We start from the raw sequence: 21856 nt of genomic DNA, 5'->3' as shown, positions 1-21856 counted from the left end.
AACTCACAAGAAATCAGATTACTGTCTGACCTTTTTCTTGTCAGCTCGCATCACAGTCTGACACAGACACTCTCTCCCTGAAAACCCAGTTTCAAAAAACACTTCTTCACACATCAGCTCCCAGTTCTCAACTCCCACAGAAGCTGAAATCCTTTCCCTCCTAAGACTTGGCTCCTCCCAACTGTTCTAACCAATCCTAGGAGATTCCAAACTCCTCCCATCTTCTAACTCTCCTCACTCAAGATGGCTGCCTCCCTGGTATACACTCCCAAAATGGAGGATTGTCATACTGTTATCTATGCTTCCTTTCCGGCCTACTAGGTAAGATTCACTACACACGGCCAAGCAGGGGTCCCAATCCGGTGGGAGGACGAGGCGACTCACCCTCTTCTCGGCCAGCTCCTTCTCCACCTGCAGCTTGCGGCTCCTCTCGATCCAGGCCGCCGTGTCGTCCAGCCAGGGGTCATCTTCGCCGAGGGACTTGACCTTCCTGAAGGGAGAGGAAGGCTGATGAAGAGGTCAGCCCCAAAGGGACACCCCAGAGGGCATCCAAACCAGTGTGGTCAAGATCTGGATCTGTCACACGCAGCCCAACGTACCCCAATTTCTGGTTGAGGAGGCGCTTCTCTTTGGCGGCCGCGAGCTTTTCCCGGATCTCCTCTCGCTGCCTCAAGACAATCGGGTTGATGACCTCGGCTGCCACCGGGTCCTCCTTGCTGCCTGTTTCTGAAGGTTGAGAAAGATAAAATCAGCCCATCCTAACCCATTCTGCCAAGAAGAGTACATATCCCATAATCCCCTCTCCCTTCAAGACAACTATCAGACTCCTGAGGGATTCTGGGAAGTGTAGTCCAGAAAGGACTTGGCCTACCGTTTGAATTCAAGCCTACCTTGAGTTGATGTCATTATAACATTATTGTTGCAATTTGGTTATTATATTATAGTATTATTGTTGTAATCATGGTTTCTTGTCATAATATTAGTGTAATATTGTATTTATTAGTTGTACCCGCCATACGTTGCTGTGGCCAACCTTCCTCTTTCTCTCCTTCTTTCTTTCCTTCCTTCCCTCTTTTTCTTTCCCTTCTTCTTTCTTCCTTCTCTACCTGTTTCTTTTCTCGCTTTCTTTGCTCTTTGGTTCCATCCTTCCTTGTCCCTTTCCTTCCTTTCTTCCCTCCCTCTTTCTCTCTTTCATTCCTTCTCTCCTTCCTTCCCTCTTTCACTTTATTTCATTCTCTCCTTCTTTCCTTCACTACCCTTCTTTCTTTCCTTCTTTCTCTGTTTTCCTTCTTCTTTCCCTTTCTCGCCCTCCTTCTCTCCCTCCTTCCTTCTCTCCCTCCTTTTTTCCTTCCTTCTCTCCCATCCTCTCCCACCTTCTTTCTCTACCCCTCTTTCTCTCCATCCCTCCTTCTCTACCCTTTCTTTCCTTCCTTCTCTCCTTCCATCTTTCTCTCCCTCCTTCTCCTTCCTTCCTTCTCTACCCTCCTTTTTCCTTCCTTCTCTCCTTCTTTTCTCCCTTTCTCTCCCTCCTTCCTTCTCTACTTTTCTTTCTTTCCTTCTCTCCTTTCCCTTCTTCTCTCCCTCCTTCCTTCTCTAACTTTCGTTTCTTCTTTCTCTCCTTCTTTCCCTTCTACTCTCCCTCTTTTTCTCCTTCCTTCTCTACTTTTCTTTCTTTCCTTCTCTCCTTTCCCTTCTTCTCTCCCTCCTTCCTTCTATTCTTTCTCTCCTTCTTCTTTCCCTTCTTCTCTCCCTCCTTCCTTCTCTACTTTTCTTTCTTTCCTTCTCTCCTTTCCCTTCTTCTCTCCCTCCTTCCTTCTCTAACTTTCGTTTCTTCTTTCTCTCCTTCTTTCCCTTCTACTCTCCCTCTTTTTCTCCTTCCTTCTCTACATTTCTTTCTTTCCTTCTCTCCTTTCCCTTCTTCTCTCCCTCCTTCCTTCTCTTCTTTCTCTCCTTCTTCTTTCCCTTCTTCTTTCCCTCCTTCCTTCTCTACTTTTCTTTCTTTCCTTCTCTCCTTTCCCTTCTCTCTCTCCTTCCTTCTCTACCTTTCTTTCCTTCTTTCTCTCCTTCTTCTCTCCGTCCTCTCCTTCTCTACACTTCTTTCTTTCCTTCTTTCTCTCCCTCCCTCCCTCCTATGAACACATTAGCAATATAAAATTACAATAACACAGTGACAATGTGCACAATAAAATAATTAAGCATATTTATACATGTCTGCTCTCAGCCTTCTCTGCTTCAGGCTAAAGAGGCCCAGCTCTTTAAGCCGCTCCTCATAGGGCTTGTTCTCCAGACCCTGGATCATTTTAGTCACATTCCAGCTTTGAGTCAACATCTCCCTTCAACGGTGGTGCCCAGAATTGGACACAGTGTGATTCCAGATGTGGTCTAACCAGGGCAGAATAGAGCATGGGGAGCAGGACTTCCCATGCTTTGGACTTACCCTTTTTGATGGAATTTATTTCCAGAGGCTTCAGGCCGAGTTTCGCTCGGAGTTTACTATGGGAAGGAAATGGAAACCAGAGTTACCAAATGACTCTTTCAAATCTTAATAATAATAATCATCATCATCATCTTTATTTATACCCCTTTATTTATGCTGCGCTCGCAGAGCTCAGACAGTGTTGAATTTCGGTGCTGATGTCTGTAGACAGTCCACGTTTCACAGGCGTATAGTAGGGTTGGGAGGACAATAGCTTTATAAACAAGCCCCTTGGTCTCTCTATGGATATCCCGGTCCTCAAACAGTCTCTGCTTCATTTGGAAAAATGCTGCACTCGCAGAGCTCAGGCGGTGTTGAATTTTGGTGTTGATGTCTGTAGACAGTCCACGTTTCGCAGGCATATAGCAGGGTTGGGAGGGCAATAGCTTTATAAACAAGCCCCTTGGTCTCTCTACGGATGTCCCGGTCCTCAAACACTCTCTGCTTCATTCGGAAGAATGCTGCACTCACAGAGCTCAGGGGGTGTTGAATTTCGGTGTTGACGTCTGTAGGCAGTCCACGTTTCGCAGGCATATAGCAGGGTTGGGAGGGCAATAGCTTTATAAACAAGCCCATTGGCCTCCCTACGGATGTCCCGGTCCTCAAACAGTCTGCTTCATTCGGAAAAATGCTGCACTCGCAGAGCTCAGGGGGTGTTGAATTTCGGTGTTGATGTCTGTAGACAGTCCACGTTTCACAGGCGTATAGCAGGGTTGGGAGGGCAATAGCTTTATAAACATGCCCCTTGGTCTCTCTACGGATGTCCCGGTCCTCAAACACTCTCTGCTTCATTTGGAAGAATGCTGCACTCGCAGAGCTCAGGGGGTGTTGAATTTCGGTGTTGACGTCTGTAGGCAGTCCACGTTTCGCAGGCATATAGCAGGGTTGGGAGGGCAATAGCTCTATAAACAAGCCCCTTGGTCTCTCCACGGATGTCCCAGTCCTCAAACACTCTCTGCTTCATTCAGGAAAATGCTGCACTCGCAGAGCTCAGGCGGTGTTGTATTTCGGTGTCGTAGAGAGGTGGCTGCCATGGGAGCGGAAATGGTCCACATTTTCTAATGTTACACCATTAAGCTGTATCTCCGGCTTTGGAGAGGGATTGGCCGGTGACTGCTGGAACAGCACTTTGGTTTTCTCGGTGTTCAATGACAGGTCAAGCTTCTCATATGCTTCTGCAAAGATGTTTAGAGTGGCTTGTAGTTCTTCTGAATGCCGCATTCTCATGGGGTGTCTGCGCCCCACACCACTGGAGAAACTACACTGTTTACCACCTGACATCTGCCGCGAAGTGGCAGCCAATAGTGAAAGGACCAAGGCAGAGACATCTCCAGCTCATCCCTTGTTTGGGTATCAGCCAGCACGCCAACGACTTAAATCAAGAAATAGTTTTCTAAGATTGACAGAGACACTTGCTGGAACACCTCAGCAAGCAAGAGTCCAAAAGTGGCAGGCTCAAACCCAGCTAAGACCAAATGAGAGACTCCCCCCTGGGCACACAGAAGACTGGGCGACTTGGAAGGCGCTGAACAGACTGCGTTCTGGCACCACGAGATGCAGAGCCAATCTTAAGAAATGGGGCCACAAAGTGAAGTCCATGACATGTGAGTGTGGAGAGCAAACCACTGACCATTTACTACAATGCAACCTGAGCCCAGCCACATGCACAAGGGAGGACCTTCTTGCGGCAACACCAGAGGCACTCCAAGGGGACAGATACTGGTCAAAGGACATTTCATCAACTACCAAGCTTGCAAACTTTGTGTTTTGTTTGTTTGTTTGTTTTTAATGCAATACAACTGTTTGGTTCACTCGTGACACGATAAATAAAATAAATACTTACTTTGTCTCTTCGATGCTGAGCGAAGCATCTCCCGAGGAAGACTTGGAGCTGGATGCTGTTTGGGAAGAAAGAGAGAGAGAGGAGAAGTCTTACTCAAAAGGGAAAAGAGCAAGGAAACTCTACAGTCCTTACAGGAGAGGGTCATGAATAACTTTTCAATAACTTTAAAGCAGGGGTCTTCAAACTAAGGCCCGAGGGCTGGATACGGCCCTCTGAGGTCATTTACCCGACCCGAGCTCAGGGTCAACCTGGCTGCTGCTTACTACATCTGCCTGCCACCTCAGGAGGAGAAGGAGGAAATCTTGCTGCTCCCCCCCCCCCAGCCAGCTAAGATGAGGAAGGGAAGAGACTTTAAAAACACCTGTCTCCTGGCTGTTGCTTACTACAGCTGCCTGCCACCTCAGGAGGAGAAGGAGGAAATCCTGCTGCTACTCTCCCCCTCCCTGGCCAGCTAAGAGGAGGAAGGGGACTGAGGAAGAGACTTTAAAAACACCCGTCTCCTGGCTGTTGCTTACTACAGCTGCCTGCCACCTCAGGAGGAGAAGGAGGAAATCCTGCTGCTACTCTCCCCCTCCCAAGCCAGCTAAGAGGAGGAAGGGGACTGAGGAAGAGACTTTAAAAACACCCGTCTCCTGGCTGTTGCTTACTACAGCTGCCTGCCACCTCAGGAGGAGAAGGAGGAAATCCTGCTGCTACTCTCCCCCTCCCTGGCCAGCTAAGAGGAGGAAGGGGACTGAGGAAGAGACTTTAAAAACACCCGTCTCCTGGCTGTTGCTTACTACAGCTGCCTGCCACCTCAGGAGGAGAAGGAGGAAATCCTGCTGCTACTCTCCCCCTCCCTGGCCAGCTAAGAGGAGGAAGGGGACTGAGGAAGAGACTTTAAAAACACCCGTCTCCTGGCTGTTGCTTACTACAGCTGCCTGCCACCTCAGGAGGAGAAGGAGGAAATCCTGCTGCTACTCTCCCCCTCCCAAGCCAGCTAAGAGGAGGAAGGGGACTGAGGAAGAGACTTTAAAAACACCTGTCTCCTGGCTGTTGCTTACTACAGCTGCCTGCCACCTCAGGAGGAGAAGGAGGAAATCCTGGTACTACTCTCCCCCTCCCAGGCCAGCTAAGAGGAGGAAGGAGACTAAGGAAGAGACTTTAAAAACACCCGTCTCCTGGCTGTTGCTTTCTACATCTGCCTGCCACCTCAGGAGGAGAAGGAAAAAATCCTGGTACTACTCTCCCCCTCCCTAGCCTGCTAAGAGGAGAAAGGGGACGGAGGAAGAGACTTTACAAACACCTGTCTCCTGGCTGTTGCTTACTACATCTGCCTGCCACCTCAGGAGGAGAAGGAAAAAATCCTGGTACTACTCTCCCCCTCCCAGGCCAGCTAAGAGGAGGAAGGAGACTAAGGAAGAGACTTTAAAAACACCCGTCTCCTGGCTGTTGCTTTCTACATCTGCCTGACACCTCAGGAGGAGAAGGAAAAAATCCTGGTACTACTCTCCCCCTCCCTAGCCTGCTAAGAGGAGAAAGGGGACGGAGGAAGAGACTTTACAAACACCTGTCTCCTGGCTGTTGCTTACTACATCTGCCTGCCACCTCAGGAGGAGAAGGAAAAAATCCTGGTACTACTCTCCCCCTCCCAGGCCAGCTAAGAGGAGGAAGGAGACTAAGGAAGAGACTTTAAAAACACCCGTCTCCTGGCTGTTGCTTTCTACATCTGCCTGCCACCTCAGGAGGAGAAGGAAAAAATCCTGGTACTACTCTCCCCCTCCCTAGCCTGCTAAGAGGAGAAAGGGGACGGAGGAAGAGACTTTACAAACACCTGTCTCCTGGCTGTTGCTTACTACATCTGCCTGCCACCTCAGGAGAAAGAGGAAATCCTCTCCTTCCTTCCTTCTCTACCTTTCTTTCCTTCCTTCTCTCCTTTCCCCCTTCTTTCTCTCTTTCCTTCCTTCCCCCTTTCTGTGTATATGTGTTTTGTGTGTATATATACATGCATATATGTGTGTATATATGTGTGTTTGTTTATATATGTGGTTTTGTGCATGCGTTGTAACGTATTTTTATTTTTTTGTCTTTTAAAGTCTCTTCTGTAGTGTTTTTCAGTGTTTTTATGAGTGATGGTCACTTGTTGGCCTCACAGGTGTATTTTGTCCATATTTGGTGTCCATTCGTCCAGTGGTTTTTGCGTTATGTTAATCCCACAAACGAGCATTACATTTTTATTTATATAGATACTGGCCATCCCCTGCCATGTGTTGCTGTGGTCCAGTGTGGTGATCTCAAAAGTAAAGTAACGAGAAAGTGCTGGTTTCTAATACATGTAATTTCTTTATGTTTGTGAGTAAGCAGTATTTCTTGTTGTTTATTTTGTCAGTGTTGATGTGGAGAGTGTCTGGTTTGCCCACCCTGGAACAGGCAACATATCATAGTCCTTCTTCAAGGGTCCCTTTCAAAGCTATGATAATATATCTCTCTGTGTGTGAAGCATATCTATCTCTATCTATGGCTGGATGGCTCTTTGTCAGGAGGGCTTTGATTGGGTTTTCTTGCCCTGGTGAAGGGAGTTGGACTGGATGGCCTTCAGTACTTTCTGTTGGTCATGGGGGTTCTGCGTGGGAAGTTTAGCCCAATTCTATCGCTGATGGGATTCAGAATGCTCTTTGGTTGTAGATGAACTATAAATCCCAGTGATTACCACTCCCAAATGTCAAAAGTCTATTTCCCCCAAACTCCATCTGTGTTCATATTTGGGTGTATTGAGTGCTTGTGCCAAGTTTGGTCCAGATCCATCATTGTTTGAGTCCACAGTGCTCTCTAGATGTAGGTGAACTACAATTCCCAAACTCAAGGTCAATTCCAACCAAACCCTTCCAGTATTTTCTGTTTGTCATGGAAGTCCTGTGTGCCAAGTTTGGCTCAATTCCATCGTCTGTGGGGTTCAGAATGCTCTTTGATTGTAGGTGAACTATAAATCTCAGCAACTACAACTCCCAAATGAAAGTTTCAAAAAAAATTGTGTGAAGGACATACATTGGGTTGTTAGGTGTCTTGTGTCCAAATTTGGTGTCAATTTGTCCAGTGGTTTTTGAGTTACGTTAATGCCACAAATAAATATGACATTTTTATTTATATAGATAGATTTTCCAGATCACCAGACTGGGCCACAGCAACGCCCTGGCAGGGGATAGCTAGTAAATACATAAATAAATAAATTGAGAAGGAGGAGAAGGACAAAAGAAGAATGGGGAGAAAGAAGGAAGGGCAGAAGAAGGAAAAAAAAGAGCAGGGAGGAGGAAAGAAGGAGGCAAGAAGGGAGACGCCTGGAGCTTCCCCTGCTCTCTCACCGGCTCCCTGGGCGGCCTGCTCATGGGCCTTCCCGCGCTTCTCCCGCTTGGGCCTCCTGCGGAGAAGGAAGGAGGGAAGGAGAGAAAGAAGGAAAGAAAGAAGGGTAGAGAAGGAAGGAAAAAAGGAGAGGAGGGAAAGGAGGAGGGGTGGAGATAAAGAAGGAAAGAAAGAAGGGTACAGAAGGAAGGAAGGAGAGAAAGAAGGGTAGAGAAGGAAGGAAGGAAAGAAGGATAGAAAGAGAGGGAAGGAGGGAGAGAAGAAGGGAAAGGAGGGAAGGAGAAAAGGAAGGAAAGAAAGAAGGGTAGAGAAGGAAGGAAAAAAGGAGAGGAGGAGGGAAAGAAGGAAGGAAAAAGAAGGAAGGAGGGAGAGAAGAAGGGAAAGAAGAAGGGAAGGAGAGAATGAAGGAAAGAAAGAGAATGAAGGAAGGAGGTAGAGAAGAACGGAAAGGAGGGAAGGAGATAAAGAAGGAAAGAAAGACGTGTAGAGAAGGAAGGAAGGAGAGAAGAAGGGAAAGAAAGAGGGAAAGGAGGAGGGAAGGAGAGAATTAAGGAAAGAAAGAAGGGTAGAGAAGGAAGGAAGGAGAGAAGGAGGGAGAGAAAGAGGGAAGGAGTGAAAGAAGGAAAGAAAGAGAAGAAAGGAGGGAGAGAAGAAGGGAAGGAGAGAAAGAAGGAAAGAAAGAGAAGAAAGGAGGGAGAGAAGAAGGGAAGGAGAGAAAGAAGGAAAGAAAGAAGGGTAGAGAAGGAAGGAAGGAGAGAAAGAGGGAAAGGAGGAGGGAAGGAGAGAAGGAAGGAAAGAAGGGTAGGGAAGGAAGGAGAGACAGAAAGAGGGAAAGAAAGAGGGAAGGAGGGAAGGAAGGAAAGAAAGAGAAGGAAGGAGGGAAGGAGAGAAAGAAGGAAAGAAAGAAGGGTAGAGAAGGAAGGAATGAGAGAATAAACTAAGTGAAAGAGGGAAGGAAGGAGAGAAGGAATGAAAGAAAGAGGGAAGGAAGGAAGGAAAGAGACAAGGAGGGATGGAACCAAAGAGCAAAGGAAGCGAGAAAAGAAACAGGTAGAGAAGGAAGAAAGAAGAAGGGAAAGAAAAAGAGGGAGGGAAGGAAGGAGAGAAAGAAAGAAGGAGAGAAAGGCAAAGAAGGAAGAAAGTATTTAAAAAAGTGAAAGAAGGAAAGGGGGGGAAGGAAGGAGAGAAAGAGGGAGGGAAGGAAGGAAAGAGACAAGGAAGGATGGAACCAAAGAGCAAAGGAAGTGAGAAGGAGAGAAGGAGAAAATGAAGGAAAGAAAGAAGTGTAGAAAAGGAAGAAAGAAGAAGGGAAAGAAAAAGAGGGAGGGAAGGAGAGAAGGAACAAAGAGAAAAAGAGGGGGGAAGGAAAGAAAAGTAGAGAAGGAAGGAGAGAAGGAATTAAAAAAGTGAAAGAAGGAAAGAGAGAGGGAAGGAAGGAAGGAGAGAAGGAATGAAAGAGAGAAAGAGGGAGGGAAGGAAGGAAAGAGACAAGGAAGGATGGAACCAAAGAGCAAAGGAAGTGAGAAGGAGAGAAGGAGAAAATGAAGGAAAGAAAGAAGTGTAGAAAAGGAAGAAAGAAGAAGGGAAAGAAAAAGAGGGGGGAAGGAAAGAAAAGTAGAGAAGGAAGGAAGGAGAGAAGGAATTAAAAAGTGAAAGAAGGAAAGAGAGAGGGAAGGAAGGAGAGAAGGAATGAAAGAGAGAAAGAGGGAGGGAAGGAAGGAAAGAGACAAGGAAGGATGGAACCAAAGAGCAAAGGAAGTGAGGAAAGAAACAGGTAGGGAAGGAAGAAAGAAGAAGGGAAAGAAAAAGAGGGAGGGAAGGAAGGAAAGAGGGAAGGAAGGTTGACCATAACAATGCGTGGCGGGGACAGCTAGTTATTATTGTTATGATGATGATGATGATTCCTCACTTGCTCCCTGTGGGGCCTGCTCGTGGGCCTCTCCGCGCTTCTCCCTCTTGGGCCTCCGCTCGCCCTCCTGCCTCCGCTGCGAGGACGACGAGGACGGGCCTTCTTCTCCTCCTCCTCCGCCTCCTCCCCGCTGTCGGCTCCGCTCGGCCCGGCTCCCGCTGCGCTTGCTCCCGGCGCCGCTGCTCCCTCCTCCTCCTCCGCTTCCGCCTCCCCCTCCGCTGCGGTGCTTGTGCTTCTTGTGCTCCCGGTGGTGCCGGGACGACGACGAGGAGGAAGACGAGGCCGGCGGAGCCCCGGAGGAAGGAGGCGGATTCTCCTCAGGGGCCTCGCCCCGCTCCCGGTGCCGCTTCGAGGAGCCCATCGCGGCGGACAATGGCCGCGCTTCCGCTCCACAGAGACGCTTCCTTGACTCTGCACTGAGGGGAGGCTCACACTTCCGGCCAGGCACCAAAATAATCCCGATAAGACTCACTTCCGGGTGAAAAAAAGGTTCTGCTCTGTTGCGAAAATCCCCGGATAGGCTCACACTTCCGGTCCGTCGCCAAAATAATCCCGATGAGACCCACTTCCGGGGGAAAGAAAGGTTCCGGTCTGTTGCGAAAGTCCCCTGATAGGCTCTCACTTCTGGTCCGTCACCGAAATAATCCCGATGAGACCCACTTCCGGGGGAAAGAAAGGTTCCGGTATGTTGCGAAAATCCCCGGATAGGCTCTCACTTCTGGTCCGTCACCGAAATAATCCCGATGAGACCCACTTCCGGGGGAAAGAAAGGTTCCGGTATGTTGCGAAAATCCCCGGATAGGCTCACACTTCTGGTCCGTCACCGAAATAATCCCGATGAGACCCACTTCCGGGGGAAAGAAAGGTTCCGGTATGTTGCGAAAATCCCCGGATAGGCTCTCACTTCTGGTCCGTCACCGAAATAATCCCGATGAGACCCACTTCCGGGGGAAAGAAAGGTTCCGGTATGTTGCGAAAATCCCCGGATAGGCTCTCACTTCTGGTCCGTCACCGAAATAATCCCGATGAGACCCACTTCCGGGGAAAGAAAGGTTCCGGTCTGTTGCGAAAGTCCCCTGATAGGCTCACACTTCCGGTCCGTCACCAAAATAATCCTGATGAGACTCACTTCCGGGGAAAAGAAAGGTTCCGGCCTGTTGCGAAAATCCCTAGAAAGGTCTCCCTGCAAGGAAGAAGACTCCAGCAAGACATGGAGCGAGAGTTGCCAGATGTTCAAGCTGGGTTTAGAAAAGGCAAAGGAACCAGAGACCAGATTGCCAATATCCCGATGCTGGAGAAAAGCAGGGAGTTTCAGAAAAATATATTATTATTATTATTATTATTATTGTCAAAGGCTTTCATGGCCGGAATCCCTCAGTTCTTGTGGGTTTTTTCGGGCTATATGGCCATGTTCTAGAGGCATTTCTCCTGACGTTTCGCCTGCATCTATGGCAGACCTCTGAGGAAGCCTGCCATAGATGCAGGCGAAACGTCAGGAGAAATGCCTCTAGAACATGGCCATATAGCCCGAAAAAACCCACAAGAACTGAGGGATTATTATTATTCTTATAACTTTATTTGTACCCCGCTAGCATCTCCCAAGGGACTCAATGCGGCTTACATAGGCCGAGGCCTCAAAACACAATACAACAATACAATACATAAAGCAAATTAAAAATAGTTAAGCAGAGTAAACAATAACAGTAACAATACATCAAAACAATTATTAAAACTGGGCCGGCCAGAGTAGTGGGTACAGGATTAAAAGTGCTGATATTGCGGGAGGAATATAGGGTTTTAAAATAAGTGCAGTGTGCGGTGTGTAGAGATCATGGTTCTACTAAAGTGCATCAAGGACTTGGTATTGAGGTTCCTAATCTGAAAAGACACATCGGAACAGCCAGGTATTCAGGTTCTTCCTGAAGACTGCCAATGTAGGGGCCTGTCTAAGATCCCTTGGGAGGGTGTTCCAGAGTTGGGGGGCCACCACAGAAAAGGCCCTGTCTCGCGTCCCCACCAAGCGCGCTTGCGACACAGGCGGGATCACGAGCAGGGCCTCTCCAGATGACCGGAGTGAGCATGTGGGCTCATAGATGGAGATGCGGTCACGCAGGTAGGGTGGTCCCAAACCGTTCAGGGCTTTGTAGGTGAGCACCTGCACCTTAAATTGGCCTCGGAAAATAAATGGCAGCCAGTGGAGCTCCTTAAACAGGAGGGTTGACCTCTCTCTGTAAGGAGCACCAGTTAACATCCTGGCTGCTGCCCGTTGGACCAATTGGAATTTCCGAGCCGTTTTCAAGGGCAGCCCTACATAGAGCGCATTGCAGTAATCCAGTCTAGAGGATCAGACTAGAAGGCCAGATCAGCCTTCGCGAGGTACGGTCGCAGCTGGCGCACGAGTCTCAGTTGTGCAAAAGCCCTTCCGGACACCGCCGACTCCTGAGCCTCAAGCGTCAGTGATGAATCCAAGAGGACTCCCAAACTGCGGACCTGTGGCTTCAGGGGGAGTGTAACCCCGTCCAACACAGGTTGCCACCCTATACCCCGGTCAGGTTTACGATCGACCAGGAGGACCTCTTTCTTGTCTATTTCTGCTTCATTGACTCTTCTAAAGCCTTTGACTGTGTGGATCATCATAAATTGTGGCAAGTTCTTGGTGGGATGGGCATCCCAAGCCCCCTCCCCTCTCTCCTGAGGAATCTGTACAAGGACCAAGGAGCAACAGTCAGAACTGACCACGGAACAGGAGACAGGTTCCAGATTGGGAAAGGCGTCCGGCAAGGCTGCATCCTCTCACCCAACCTTTTTAACTTGTATGCAGAACACATCATGCGAGGATGTGCGGGGCTTGAGGAATGCAAAGCTGGGGTGGAAATTGCTGGAAGAAACATTCACAACCTCAGATATGCAGATGACACCACTCTGATGGCCGAAAGCGAGGAGGAGCTGAGGAGCCTTCTCATCAAGGCGAAAGAAGAAAGCGCAAAAGCCGGGTTGCAGCTAAACGTCAAAAAAACCAAGATTATGGCAACAAGAATGATTGACAACTGGAAAATAGAGGGAGAAAATGTGGAGGCCGAGACAGACTTTGCATTTCTAGGCGCAAAGATGAGTGCAGACGCAGACTGTGGCCAGGAAATCAGGAGACGCTTCCTCCTTGGGAGGAGAGCAATGTCCAGTCTTGATAAGATAGTCAAGAGTAGAGACATCAGACTGGCAACCAAGATCCATTGCCTAGTCAAAGCCATGGTCTTCCCTGTAGTCACCTACGGATGTGAGAGCTGGACCTGAGGGAAGGCTGAGCAAAGAAAGAGAGATGCTTTTGAACTCTGGTGTTGGAGGAAAGTGCTGAGAGTGCCTTGGACTGCGAGAAGATCCAACCAGTCCATCCTCCAGGAAATAAAACCCGGCTGCTCACTGGAGGGAAGGAGACTAGAGACAAAGTGGAAGTCCTTTGGCCACATCATGAGGAGACAGCAAAGCCTAGAGAAGGGAATGATGCTGGGGAAAGTGGAAGGCAAAAGGAAGAGGGGCCGACCAAGGGCAAGGTGGATGGATGGCATCCTTGAAGTGACTGGACTGACCTTGAAGGAGCTGGGGGTGGTGACGGCCGACAGGGAGCTCTGGCGTGGGCTGGTCCATGAGGTCACGAAGAGTCAGAGACGATTGAACGAATGAACAACAACATGGCGACAGATAGACCATAAGAAATACTAAAAACGCTATTACTTTGTAATACTATTAATATAAAAATATATAATAATATTATATATAATAATATATTTTAAACACCATTACCTTTACTATTACTATATGACAATAATATCATGATATATCCTAAATTGCAATATTATTACTATTAATATAACAATATATAATAATATTGTATATAATAATATAACAATATATAATATTACATATAATAATCATATATTTAAAACACCCTGACCTTTACTATTAATATATTACTTACTTACTTAGGCGATCCCTCGCTTTCCGAGGATGATTGTCTTCCAATATTCTTGTGGGTCCGTATGTGGCTGTGGAGCCCTCTTCTTGACCCGCATCTTCTCCCACAGTGAGGGCATCGGTTTCCAGGTGGAAGGCGGTCTTGGTCGGGGTTGGCTTGATGCACCTTCCTCTTGACACGTTTCTCCCTTTCGCCCTCCATTTGTGCCTCCTCGAATTCTGCAGCACTGCTGATCACAGCTGACCTCCAGCTGGAGCGCTCAAGGGCCAGGGCTTCCCAGTTCTCAGTGTCTATGCCAGAGTTTTTGAGGTTGGCTTTGAGCCCATCTTTGAAACTCTTTTCCTGCCCTCCAACATTCCGTTTTCTTGAGTTCGGAGTAGAACAACTTCTTTGGGAGATGGTGGTCAGGCATCCGGACAACATGGCCGGTCCAGCGGAGTTGGTGGCGGAGGACCATCGCTTCAATGCTGGTGGTCTTTGCTTCTTCCAGCACGCTGACATTGGTCCGCTTGTCTTCCCAAGAGATTTGCAGGATTTTCCAGAGGCAGCGCTGATGGAATCGTTCCAGGAGTTGCATGTGACGTCTGTAGACAGTCCACGTTTTGCAGGCATATAGCAGGATTGGGAGGACAATAGCTCTATAAACAAGCACCTTGGTCTCCCTACGGATGTCCCGGTCCTCAAATACTCTCTGCTTCATTCGGGAAAATGCAGAGCTCAGGCGGTGTTGTATTTCAGTGTCAATGTTGACGTCTGTAGACAGTCCACATCTCACAGGCATATAGCAGGATTGGGAGGACAATAGCTCTATAAACAAGCACCTTGGTCTCCCTACGGATGTCCCAGTCCTCAAATACTCTCTGCTTCATTCGGGAAAATGCTGCGCTTGCAGAGCTCAGGCGGTGTTGTATTTCAGTGTCAATGTTGACGTCTGTAGACTGTCCACGTCTCACAGGCATAGAGCAGGGTTGGGAGGACAACGGCTCTATAGACAAGCACCTTGGTCTCCTTACGGATGTCCCGGTCCTCAAACACTCTCTGCTTTATTCAGAAAAATGCTGCACTTGCAGAGCTCAGGCAGTGTTGTATTTCGTTGTCAATGTTGATGACTATAGACAGTCCACGTTTCACAGGCGTAAAGCAGGGTTGGGAGGACAATAGCTTTATAAACAAGCCCCTTGGTATCCCTATGGATGTCCCGGTCCTCAAACACTCTGCTTCATTCGGAAAAATGCTGCACTTGCAGAGCTTAGGCAGTGTTGTATTTCAGTGTCGATGTTGACTTTGGCGGAGAGGTGGCTGCCAAGTTAGCAGAAATGGTCAACATTTTCTAATGTTACACCATTAAGCTGTATCTCTGGCATTGGGGAGGGGTTGGCTGGTGACTCCTGGAAGAGCACTTTGGTTTTCTCGATGTTCAATGACAGGCCAAGCTTCTCGTATGCTTCTGTGAAGGTGTTGAGAGTGGCTTGTAGGTCTTCTTCTGAATGCGCGCAGACGACATTGTCATCAGCATACTGGAGTTCTATAACGGATGTTGTTGTGACTTTGGTTTTGGCTTTCAGTCTGCTGAGGTTAAACGGACTACTTATTTCGACAACGGAGAGGATTTCGGGGCCGACAGCGACGACAACATGGACGAGGCCGTGTATTGAAGACCTGGAGGGAGAGGGAGGGAGATACGCGGACACATATATATTCTGGGTATGTCTGCACTGCAGAGTTAACCCAGTTTGATACCTCTTTGAGGTTACTATTATTATGATTCTGCCGCAGAGGTGCTTTTCAACCCAGTGGCCTCCAGGTGGCGCTGTTGCTCAACTTCAGATGTAAATAAAGAGATATTTGGAACTTTTTTTATTTTTGGGGGAAAAATATTAAATAAAAATAAAAATAATATATAAAAAGAGAGTAAATTTTGTGGTGTTTTCTTTAGGAACGAATGGCAGCGTTTCCTAAGTTACATTATTGGATTGAAATGATTATAAGATATTATTCTAGTTATATATGTTAAATTACAATTATTATTTTATATTATGTTATTATTATATTGCAATATATTGCTTTTGATTTTTATATATATCTATATATATATATCTTCATATATGTCTTTGCTTTTGATTGTATAGATCTTCATCTATAACTTATAATTATATATATCTTATAATTATTTATATATATCTTATATATATAATTATATATATAATTTATATATATATATAATTTATATATATCTTCACATAGATCTATTGCTTTTGATTAGATATATCTTCATATAGATCGTTGCTACTCTGCTGCATGCTCACAGCAGCGTAGACAAGCACAAGGGCAGATGCCGTCACTGTGTCTAGTTGTGAACCCCAGGTTGTGCCAGTCAGCTTTCGTATGATATTTCTAGCGCCCACTTTTTGCTTGATGTTCAGGCAGTGCTTCTTGTAGGTCAGAGTACGGTCCAGGGTGACTCCCAGGTATTTGGGTGCGTTGCAATGCTCCAGTGGGATTCCTTCCCAGGTCATAATCCTCAGAGCTCGGGATGCTTATCTGTTCTTAAGGGGAAAGGCACATGTCTGTGTTTTAGGTGGATTTGGGATCAGCTGGTTTTCCCTGTAAGAGGCAGTTAAGAGCATCGAAAGTTTTGGAGAGCTTCTGTTCAGCCATTTCAAAGCTCCCTGCTTGGGTGGTGATGGCATGATCATCAGCGTAGATGAAACTCTCTGTCCCTTCTGGCAGTGGCTGGTCATTGGTATAAATGTTAAATATGAGGAGCTTTATTAAGAGGCATTAGGAAGGTTGAGAACTACCGACCTAAAGCTTCGGAGAGCTTCTGTTCAACCATTTCAAGGCTCCCTGCTTGGGCGGTGATAGCACTGTCGTCAGCGTAGATTAAACTTTCTGTCCCTTCTGGCAATGGCTGGTTATTTGTGTCAACGTTAAACATGGATGGAGCAAGCACGCTCCCCGGAGGCAGGCCGTTCTTCTGTTTCCGCCATCTGCTTCTCTGGCCCTGGAACTCAACAAAAAAGCTCCTGTTTTGAAGCAGATTTCCTATGAAACGGGCGAGATGGTCATCCTTTGTGATATTATACATTTTTTTTCAGGAGGAGGGCTGCAAGTTATGGTTTTCAAAGTGTTCTACCATACAAGTCCCGTATCCATATGGAAAGATTTCCGAACCTATTTTGGTAACAGCACACTACAGCAAACTTGGGTGGTGATGGCACGATCGTCAGCATAGATGAAACTCCCTGTCCCTTCTGGCAGTGGCTGGCCATTTGTGCAGATGTTAAACTTGAGGAACCGTATTAAGAGGCATTAGGAAGGTTGAGAAACACTGACCTAAAGCTTTGGAGAGCTTCTGTTACAGCCATTACAAAGCTCCCTGCTTGGGTGGTGATGGCACGATCGTCAGCATAGATGAAACCCTCCGTCCCTTCTGGCAGTGGCCGGTCATTTGTGTCGATGTAAACATGAATGCTGCAAGCTGGTTTTCCCTGTAGTAAGCAGTAAGAGTACCTAAAGCTTTGGAGAGCTTCTGTTCAGCCATTACAAAGCTCCCTGCGTGGGTGGTGATGGCACGATCGTCAGCATAGATGAAACCCTTCGTCCCTCCTGGCAGTGGCCGGTCGTTTGTGTCGATGTAAACATGAATGCTGCAAGCTGGCTTTCCCTGTAATAAGCAGTAAGAGCACCGAAAGCTTCGGAGAGCTTCTGTTCAGCCATTTCAAAGCTCCCTGCTTGAGCGTTGATGGCACCGTCATCTGCATAGATGAAACTTTCTGTCCCTTCTGGCAGTGGCTGGTCATTTGTGTACATGTTGAACATGAGGAACTATATTAAGAGGCGTTGGGAAGGTTGAGAAACACTGACCTAAAGCTTCAGAGAGCTTCTGTTCAGCCATTTCAAAGCTCCCTGCTTGAGCGTTGATGGCACCGTCGTCTGCATAGATGAAACTCTCTGTCCCTTCTGGCAGTGGCTGGTCATTTGTGTCAATGTTAAACATTGATGGAGCAAACACACTTCCCCGAGGCAGGCCGTTTTTCTGTTTCCGCCACCTTCTTCTCTGATCTTGGTACTCAACAAAAAAGCTCCTGTTTCGTAGCAGATTTTTCCTATGCTGACGATCGTGCCATCACCACCCTAGCAGGGTGAGGTGGTCATCCTTTGTGATTTCAGGAGGAGGCGATGATTGACAGTGTCGTAGGCTGCTCACAGGTCTATGAAGACAGCTCCTGTAAACTTGCAGCACGCATCCAAATATTAAATTAATAATAATAATAATATGTAATAATAAATAATATTATAATAATATTATATGTCTTTACAGTATAATAATAATAATAATAAGTAATAATAATAATAATAATAATCATATACGTCTTTACATAATGATAATAATATAATAATAATAATAAGTAATAATAAATAATATAATAATAATATTATATGTCTTTACAGTATAATAATAATAATAATAAGTAATAAATAATAATAATAATAATATAATAATAATATATGTCTTTACATAATGATAATAATACTATTATAATAATATGTAATAATAAATAATATAATAATAATATTATATGTCTTTACAGTATAATGATAATAATAATAATAATAATATAATAATATACGTCTTTACATAATGATAATAATATACTAATAATAATAAGTAATAATAAATAATATAATAATAATATTATATGTCTTTACAGTATAATGATAATAATAATAATAAGTAATAAATAATAATAATAATAATATAATAATAATAATATATGTCTTTACATAATGATAATAATAATATTATAATAATATGTAATAATAAATAATGTAATAATAATATTATATGTCTTTACAGTATAATGATAATAATAATAATAATAATAAGTAATAAATAATAATAATAATAATAATATAATAATATATGTCTTTACATAATGATAATAATAATAATAAGTAATAATAATAATATAATAATAATATAGATATTATTATCTTTACATAATGATAATAATATACTAATAATAATAAGTAATAATAAATAATATAATAATAATATTATATGTCTTTACAGTATAATGATAATAATAATAATAATAATAATAATAATAAGTAATAAATAATAATAATAATAATAATATAATAATAATATATGTCTTTACATAATGATAATAATAATAATAAGTAATAATAATAATAATATAATAATAATATAGATATTATTATCTTTACATAATGATAATAATATACTAATAATAATATGTAATAAAAAATAATATAATAATAATAATATTATATGTCTTTACAGTATAATAATAATAATAATAAATAATAATAATAATAATATAATATACATCTTTACATAATGATAATAATATACTAATAATAATAAGTAATAATAAATAATATAATAATAATATTATATGTCTTTACAGTATAATGATAATAATAATAATAATAAGTAATAAATAATAATAATAATAATATAATAATATATGTCTTTACATAATGATAATAATAATATAATAATAATATGTAATAATAAATAATATAATAATAATAATATTATATGTCTTTACAGTATAATAATAATAATAATAAATAATAATAATAATAATAATAATAATATAATATACATCTTTACATAATGATAATAATATACTAATAATAATATGTAATAATAAATAATATAATAATAATAATATTATATGTCTTTACAGTATAATAATAAATAATAATAATAATAATAATAATAATAATATAATATACATCTTTACATAATGATAATAATATACTAATAATAATAAGTAATAATAAATAATGTAATAATAATATTATATGTCTTTACAGTATAATGATAATAATAATAATAAGTAATAAATAATAATAATAATATAATAATAATATATGTTTTTACATAATGATAATAATAATAATATAATAATATGTAATAATAAATAATATAATAATAATAATATATGTTTTTACATAATGATAATAATAATAATAATAATAATAATAATAGAGCCATATAGTCGTATAGTTGCTGGACTTTGCCACACAATTTATTTGATTGACTCACAACTTGTTGCCATTGATAAGATTGCAATATCACATTTCATATTATCTTTTTGGAGATTGATTATCTCATTTCTTTTATGGACTTCTGACGATTTTATGGACGCCTTGAATTGCAGATATATATATATATATATATATATATATAGCAATAACAATATAAAGAATAGAATCATATAATAATCATTGAATAATAATTTAAAAGAATAATAATAATATACCAATTCAATAATATAGAGAATATAATAATTTGAAGCAATCACAATATAAAGAATAGCATATAATAATATAATAAATGTAATTATTAAAAGGAATAATATAACAATATAATAATATAGAGAATATTATATAATATAATAAATGTAGTAATTTAATAATATATAATAATAATAGAATATAATAATAAATTTAATTATTTAAATAAATAATATAACAATATAATAATATAGATAATATGATAAATGTAATTTAATAATATATAATAAGAAGAATATAATATAATATAATAAATGTAATTATTAAAAGGAATAATATAACAATATAATAATACAGAGAGTATTATATATTAAATATAATAATTTAATAATATATAATAATAAGAATAGAATATAATAATATAATAAATGTAATTATTAAAAGGAATAATATAACAATATAATAATATAGAGAATATAATAAATGTAGTAATTTAATAATATATAATAATAAGAATAGAATATAATAATAAATTTAATTATTTAAAGAAATAATATAACAATATAATAATATAGATAATATAATATAATAAATGTAGTAATTTAATAATATATAATAATAAGAATAGAATAGAATAATATAATAAATGTAATTAAAAGGTATAATATAACAATATAATAATTTAGAGAATATTATATAATATGATAAATGTAGTAATTTAATAATATATAATAATAATAGAATATAATAATAAATTTAATTATTTAAAGAAATAATATAACTATATAATAATATAGAGAATATTATATAATATAATGTAATTTAATAATATATAATAATAAGAATAGAATATAATAATATAATAAATGTAATTATTAAAAGCAATAATATAACAATATAATAATATAGAGAATATGATAAATGTAATTTAATAATATATAATAATAAGAATATAATATAATATAATAAATGTAATTATTTAAAGGAATAATATAACAATATAATAATACAGAGAGTATAATATAATAAATATAATAATTCAATACTATATAATAATATAAAGAATAGAATAAAAAATACAAATAATAATGCAATATAATAAATATAATACTCCATAACAATATAAAGAATAGAAAAGAATAATACAAAAAAATTTTCACATAGTAAACATAATATTCTATTTATAATATTATATTATTTATATTCTTAGATCTATAACAATATAAATAATATAATATGATAAATAGAATAATGTGGATTTATCTTGTTGTTTTTCTAATAATAATAATAATAATAATTCCACATTGTTGGATCATCAAATGCCTAGATGTCATCGGGGTTTGTGAAAATATTAAAACAATTTATTTTTCCATTCCTTTCCATGATGCAACTCCATCCCGTTGACTTTTGCACCATGGAATGTCATTCCATTCCTGGAATACTAATTGCATTCTTGTCCTGGAATGGAATTTGATTTAATGCATTATTATTACTATTATTATTACTATTATTACTACTATTCTGTCCTGGAATGGAATGCAGCCCATTATTCGGATTGCACTGACGTTCCCTGCCAAGCCCGGCATTCGCCTGGAGTTCTTTCGCGTGTTTTTCGGCACGAAACGCCTGTAAAAAAATAATAAATCCAAGTTCAAGGTGAATGTCATGTGTGATTGCTAATTGCTTTCCATGTTGTTCTGCCCTTCATGTGACTCACCTTTACCTTTGATGACAAGGGAAATAAAACCAGAATATTCCAGGACTGCAATCACATTATGCAAGGAAGCTGGCTTTTTGCAGCCTTTAAATAGAAAATATATATTTTATTTTATTTTAATTAATTTGTTTGTTTGTTTATTTACAGTATTTTACAGGGGGACTCGGGGTGAGAAAATAATATAATTTATTATATTACATTTATTATATTATTGTACTTATTATACTTATATTTATTATATTATATTTATTATATTATTATACTTATTATATTTATTATATTATTATACTTATTATATTTATTATATTATTATACTTATATTTATTATA

The 21856-nt window shown here is 41.1% G+C and overlaps 1 protein-coding gene across 2 annotated transcripts in view; it reads right to left on the bottom strand.

The window, feature by feature from the left end:
• The window catches only part of SART1 (spliceosome associated factor 1, recruiter of U4/U6.U5 tri-snRNP), a 34273-nt gene extending 24294 nt beyond the window's left edge, over window positions 1–9979 (bottom strand). For both annotated transcript variants that reach the window (XM_067472580.1, XM_067472581.1), the window contains exons 1-5: window positions 9565–9979; window positions 4320–4374; window positions 2438–2493; window positions 600–726; window positions 385–490 (exon numbers count right to left, since the gene is read on the bottom strand). In XM_067472580.1, the coding sequence (XP_067328681.1) occupies window positions 385–490; window positions 600–726; window positions 2438–2493; window positions 4320–4374; window positions 9565–9925 (705 nt within the window). In that variant the 5' untranslated portion in view covers window positions 9926–9979. The remainder of the gene's footprint in view (window positions 1–384; window positions 491–599; window positions 727–2437; window positions 2494–4319; window positions 4375–9564) is intronic.
• Between the last annotated feature and the right edge of the window lie 11877 nt (window positions 9980–21856).

Source organism: Anolis sagrei, chromosome 12, assembly GCF_037176765.1.
Source record: "Anolis sagrei isolate rAnoSag1 chromosome 12, rAnoSag1.mat, whole genome shotgun sequence".
Lineage (NCBI taxonomy): Eukaryota > Metazoa > Chordata > Lepidosauria > Squamata > Dactyloidae > Anolis > Anolis sagrei.
Note: the sequence above shows the minus strand (reverse complement) of the source record. Positions and strands in the feature narration are given on the sequence as shown.